This window comes from Lucilia cuprina, chromosome 4, assembly GCF_022045245.1.
Source record: "Lucilia cuprina isolate Lc7/37 chromosome 4, ASM2204524v1, whole genome shotgun sequence".
Classification (NCBI taxonomy): Eukaryota; Metazoa; Arthropoda; class Insecta; order Diptera; family Calliphoridae; genus Lucilia; species Lucilia cuprina.
In genome coordinates this window covers 7,207,939-7,214,131 of record NC_060952.1, presented here as the reverse complement: position 1 = coordinate 7,214,131, position 6,193 = coordinate 7,207,939, and the positions used below count along the sequence as shown (strand labels likewise).

The window sequence follows — 6,193 nt, the reverse complement described above, 5'->3', positions numbered from 1 at the left end:
ATTTTATTTTTAATTTACAGATTTAGTTATAGATCAGTTATATGTCTAGTTCAAGTTCAGTTCTAGTTCAGTTTTAGTTCAGTTCTAGTTCAGTTCTAGTTCAGTTCTAGTTCAGTTTTAGTTCAGTTCTAGTTCAGTTCTAGTTCAGTTCTAGTTCAGTTCTAGTTCAGTTCTAGTTCAGTTCTAGTTCAGTTCTAGTTCAGTTCTAGTTCAGTTCTAGTTCAGTTCTAGTTCAGTTCTAGTTCAGTTTTAGTTCAGATCTAGTACAAATCCAATACAGTTCTAGTTAAATTCTAGTTCAGTTCTAGTAAAGTTCTAGTTCAGTTCTAGTTCAGTTCTAGTTCGGTTCTAGTTCAGTTCTAGTTCAGTTCTAGTTCAGTTCTAGTTCAGTTCTAGTTCAGTTCTAGTTCAGTTCTAGTTCAGTTGTAGTTCAGTTCTAGTTCAGTTCTAGTTCAGTTCTAGTTCAGTTTTAGTTCAGATCTAGTTCAAATCCAATACAGTTCTAGTTAAATTCTAGTTCAGTTCTAGTAAAGTTCTAGTTCAGTTCTAGTTCAGTTCTAGTTCAGTTCTAGTTCAGTTCTAGTTCAGTTCTAGTTCAGTTCTAGTTCAGTTCTAGTTCAGTTCTAGTTCAGTTCTAGTTCATTTGAAGATCAGTTCTATATATTTTTTTTTGAAATGCAAAAACTATCGAAACAAATGATAAATACGTTCGAAAGTGATAATTTCAATTCACAATCGTTGTTGTGCGGATGTATCTTAGCTTTTTTATTATTAATTTTTTATAGTATCAAAAAATTGTATGTGGAAAGTATTTATGACATACGACCCTATAACCATACGATATGAATACATATACATATTAAGTATCGGCAATGCTCTTTAAATAGTGGCCCAATGTTTTCACTAAACTTAACGTATTTTCATTAAAAGCCAGTTAACTTAATATAAAATATATGTTATATTTATTTTGAGAATCTGGATTTAAATTCTATTTTATATACACTCAAGTATTTGGACGGAAAATTTTATACATGATCTTACATTTTCTGAAATTAACAAAAAAAATATTAAATATATATATGTATTTATACAAAAATCATATATCGAATATAAAAAGAGAGAATTCGATGCATGCATGAAAAATAAAATTAAAGCTTTTTGAGAAAAAGTTTAGATGAAAAGCTTAGCAAAGGCAAAAACCAAAAGACCCACTAAAGGTGTAGTAGCAATGCTTACAGCCGAATTGCGACTGGCGCACATTTTAGGCAAAGGTTGGACAAAGTATTTGCACATAACTCCAACGAAATCACTTTGGGCTTGTTCATTTACTTTACCGTCGTATTGCTAAAATAAAGAAATATAGACATGAGTTTTAAGAGTACTTTTTGTTATAAATGGACTAAAATACATACGTCTTTAAATACTACAGTGGGTACACTGATCAAAGGGTTTTGGAAAGCCATAGTAGTTTGACCGTGTTTCATTAAAAGCTGGCTGCCTTCAGTGCTGTTGGCACACTGCTGTATATTTTCCCAGTTATTAATGTGATTGTCACGAGCACATCTGGCACCAGGATACACATTGTCGGGGAAATTCTTTCCAGCCTTCATCATACAGTTTATAAAGTCCAATGTCAAAGATTCGCGTGTATATTGAGCTTCATATGAGTTGGCTTGAATGTGATCAATAGCACAAGCATGCACCTTATTGCCGTAGCATTCGTTAGGACCATGATGACAATTGAAATTAACTTCTGAACCTTGGGTGGAATACTAAAAACAAATGTATAGAAACATTTAGTTGAATATAATGGAATTTTCTAATTAAAATGTATGTTTGTCAGCTTTGTTTCCAGAGAAAAACTTACCGATGATTTACCATAGGGTACCCAAGTTATTTCAACATGGTCTTTTAAATCGCCTTTAACAGCTGGATAAATTTGTTCGGTGATGAATTTAGCACTGTCTGGACAAAGTGATTCATAATATACGGTTACGGGCACCTGCAATTGAAACAATGAATAAAAAAAAGAAAATATGTAGTTAACAATACTGTACTCAGTTGTTGGCAACAGAAGGGGATTGTGATTGTTTCAAACAAAAAGTAAAAATCATCAGTAAAATATTTGCATAACAGTGCAATTCATTTGTTGTTTTTAAATTTCTTAAATGTGTATTTGATGTGGTTGTGTCTTTAATTTATAGGGTTAAATACCTTACATTGCAGAGAAATCAAAGACAATGACAATCTTTTCAATTAAATTATTTAGAATGTATTCAGTTTCAATACAATTAGTTCAATTCTAGTTCAGTTCAGTTCTAGTTCGGTTCTAGTTCAGTTCTAGTTCAGTTCTAGTTCAGTTCTAGTTCAGTTCTAGTTCAGTTCTAGTTCAGTTCTAGTTCAGTTCTAGTTCAGTTCTAGTTCAGTTCTAGTTCAGTTCTAGTTCAGTTCTAGTTCAGTTCTAGTTCAGTTCTAGTTCAGTTCTAGTTCAGTTCTAGTTCAGTTCTAGTTCAGTTCTTGTTCAGTTCTTGTTCAGTTCTAGTTCTATTGTATTCTATTTCCGTTCCAGTTTTCTAATTCTGTTTAGATCCCGTTCAGTTCTAGTTCTTTTTCTTATCGTTTGGAATTAGGAAACAACAATTATTTTTTTTAAATGAATTATCTGAACATTTACGTTATATAGTTGATAATAATTTCCAACTCGAAAGATACATATGTACATATTTTTAATAACAATAATTATGTCTGATGTTTTCCAGATCATGTTCTTTACCTTTAAATTTCTTAAAATATTTTCTATTTTTAGAAATTTTAATTATTTTTCATGTTATAATTCATTATTACAAAATTTAATAGTTTTTGTTTTGTTGAGTATTTTTTAAAACATTTATTAAACGGTTTAATGATGAGATCATATACATATATATTTCGTTTTAAACACACTTTTGTACTGAATTAATATCTAAATGATTCAGGTTTATATTTTTCTATATAAAATAAAAAAACTGACAAAATAATGTCATCACATGTATCGAAACAAGTAAATACCTATTATTGTTATTTGAATTCGAAATACAAAATTGTAATTAGCTTGTTTTAGCTAATTGTAAGCTAATTATCACTTACAAAATTAAATGCACTTGCTGTGAGAGAAAGTTTGAAAGTGATTATAAATGTCAATAGGTGAATCAGTGTGTAATATATTAATACAATTTGGATAATGTTTCAATGTTTTTGTTTGACACTTTTGCTATTCCTAAATAAATTTATTGTGCATTCATGTGAATAGAAATTTTGTCTCATATAGAAATAAATTAGTTAGACAATGTGTGATGTCTATTCATAAATAAATATGTCATACTATTGTTATATTCTATTACTATAGCTTGTTTTTTATTATTATTTTGATTTATTTCAAAATAATAATCATAGGTACTAAAATAGTTAAATAATTTATTATTATTTGTTAAAACATCATGCAATATTATTATTAGCTATTTAGTTTTTTGTGTCTAACAATATTTGTAAGAATGCCGGTTAAAATGTTTACTGGGTATTAAAAAAATTCGTTACTTTTAAATGAGTTCCAATTTTATCAAAACAATTAAAAACATTGTGAACTGTCTAAAGAAGGGTGAAGATGCGACTGAAGTTTAGCTTATATTTTTTCCAAATATTCATGATAATTTTAATTAATTATTAAAAAAAGAAAAAACACGAAACAAAAAAAGTAATTTGTTTTGTAAAACCGGTTGTTTGAGAGAAAAAAGTGTTTATATTAATTATTAACAAAATATTTAATATGTCTGATATTATATAAAATACATACATAGATATGTACGTATACGGGTATGTAAACAATAATTTCTCACCATATTTCAGTTATTGCTGCTTCTATCGAATTGTTCATTTGGATTTTCTGTACTTTTGAAATTCAATATTAAAGAAGTGCATATTCCATGAAATTAGTAAAATTTAGGCAAAATCGTAATTAAGACAATAAACAAATGAGAATACACACAACATACCAGAATTGAACTAGAACTGAACTAGAACTGAACTAGAACTGAACTAGAACTGAACTAGAACTGAACTAGAACTGAACTAGAACTGAACTAGAACTGAACTAGAACTGAACTAGAACTGAACTAGAACTGAACTAGAACTGAACTAGAACTGAACTAGAACTGAACTAGAACTGAACTAGAACTGAACTAGAACTGAACTAGAACTGAACTAGAACTGAACTAGAACTGAACTAGAACTGAACTAGAACTGAACTAGAACTGAACTAGAACTGAACTAGAACTAAACAAAAACTGAACTGGAACTTAACACATGTATCCAATCCACAGATAATCAAAATAGTAGTCCGCTTATTTGAAATCAAAATTAAAATTTCTTTTCCTAAATCCTCCTTCAAATCAAACCTTTTGTTTTACTCATCTACACTGTACAAAAAAAATTTTTTTGCATATATTATCAGACCTTGATATTTACAGTTTTGAATAAATTAGTTTTTTAACAATAAAGAAATACATATGTACATAATTATTGCAGTTTATTTTTATTTTCTGTTTTATTTTATTTATAAACTGATGTAATCTACCCAGTTTGATGTAATAACAACTATGACAAATACTATGTTGTATGTAAAAACCGGTTATGCATTTCAAAACATTAAATACTCTGTAAACGTACAGTTTTACGAATAGAAATTTTAGTTTTTTTTTATTTCATTAGACACAATTCTAGTTGGATAGTAAAAATAAGAAGAAAGACAACTAAAAAGTCAGTTCAACAAACTACATAGGTATTAAGACACAATTAATTGTTTACTTTATGGTTTACAATGGATCAACAAGGGTGGGAGTAAAAGGGGGTTTTAAACACCGGTACAAACAAAGCTTTCATTTGTTTATTTTTTTTTTAATAATAATGCTGATCTCTGTTGGTTATTTTCCATTAGAGTGATTCCTCTGCCACATAAACAAAAACAAAAATTAATTTTTGAATTTATCTCAGGTAGCCAAGCTTTGTTAGCTGTTTCTTTGAATTTAATTATTTTAAAGTCTCGTATAAATTGCGTTTGTTTTTATTTTAATACGTGTTTATTTTTAATAAATTGTTTAACCCTAAAAAATTGTCAAAATATTACCTTGAGTGCATTAGCGACTGCCAATAAGGCCACAAATAAACCAAAAATTTTCTGAGTCATATTTGATTGTTGAGGATTTTAAGAATATTCTGTGGGAATATTAATGTTTTTTGTTCAAAATAAACACAAATTTGTTGAAATTACTTTCAGTTTTTTTTGCTTTTTTTAATTCAAATTATAACTGGACTCTTCCGTAACTGCAAACGATCACTTTGAATTTTAAAACCCAACTGTTTATATTTAAGCCATTAAGGTTTGCTGACTTGTTATAGTATATCACAATAAAATTGAGCTTCACTCAAATGTTGGGCTGGGTTCAGCTATAATAAACTTGATTTTTTGAGTTTTATTTTCTTTACAATTGTGATGCTTGAGTAAATAAAAATAATTGTTTCTCCAACCCCACACTCTTGTCTTTTTCACTAAACATCAGTTCTCGTGCGGGTATGTAGTATAATAAACCAACAATTTAACTCAATTTAATTGTTTTTTTTTTTAATTACAGTACTGTCAATTTGTTTATGTGTATATTTGTGGGATCTACCTTTAAATTGTTAGTTAGTTGGTTAGTTAGATAGTTAGTTAGATAGTTAGTTAGTTAGTTAGTTAGTTAGATAGTTTGTTAGTTAGTTAGTTAGTTAGTTAGTTAGTTAGTTAGTTAGTTAGTTAGTTAGTTAGTTAGTTAGTTAGTAAGTTAGTTGGTTGGTTAGTTAGTTGGTTGGTTAGTTGGTTAGTTGGTTGGTTAATTAGTTAGTTGGCTAGTTAGTTAGTTAGTTAGTTAGTTTGAAAGGAGGATGTATACACATCAAATCCGAAGAAATACACCTAGGCCTCTATCGGGCCTGTTGTGCGGTGGTGGGAATCGAACCCCCTCCACCTCCGGTCTACCAGACTTGAACACTAACCTACCGGAGGCTACGACCTTTAAAATAATATTTAAAAATATTTACCTTTGGTGCTTGGAAATATTTTAACAAAATTATTAAACTTTAAGGACCAATCTTTATGTGAAAGACTAGGAATTAAATTAAAATT

The 6,193-nt window shown here is 28.8% G+C and overlaps 1 protein-coding gene across 2 annotated transcripts; it reads right to left on the bottom strand.

The window, feature by feature from the left end:
* Window positions 1-939: 939 nt before the first annotated feature.
* LOC111675666 (GILT-like protein 1) lies at window positions 940-5,398 on the bottom strand. 2 transcript variants are annotated; one of them, XM_023436466.2, is made up of 5 exons: window positions 5,159-5,398; window positions 1,868-2,002; window positions 1,413-1,772; window positions 1,237-1,344; window positions 940-1,046 (listed from the first exon to the last, which is right to left on the bottom strand). In XM_023436466.2, the coding sequence occupies exons 1-5, from the start codon at window positions 5,216-5,218 to the stop codon at window positions 1,038-1,040; spliced, it is 672 nt and encodes a 223-aa protein (XP_023292234.1). In that variant the 5' UTR covers window positions 5,219-5,398; the 3' UTR covers window positions 940-1,037. The 2 variants fall into 2 exon arrangements, with proteins under 2 accessions (XP_023292234.1, XP_023292233.1); XM_023436465.2 differs by having other exon boundaries at window positions 940-1,344.
* Window positions 5,399-6,193: the final 795 nt, after the last annotated feature.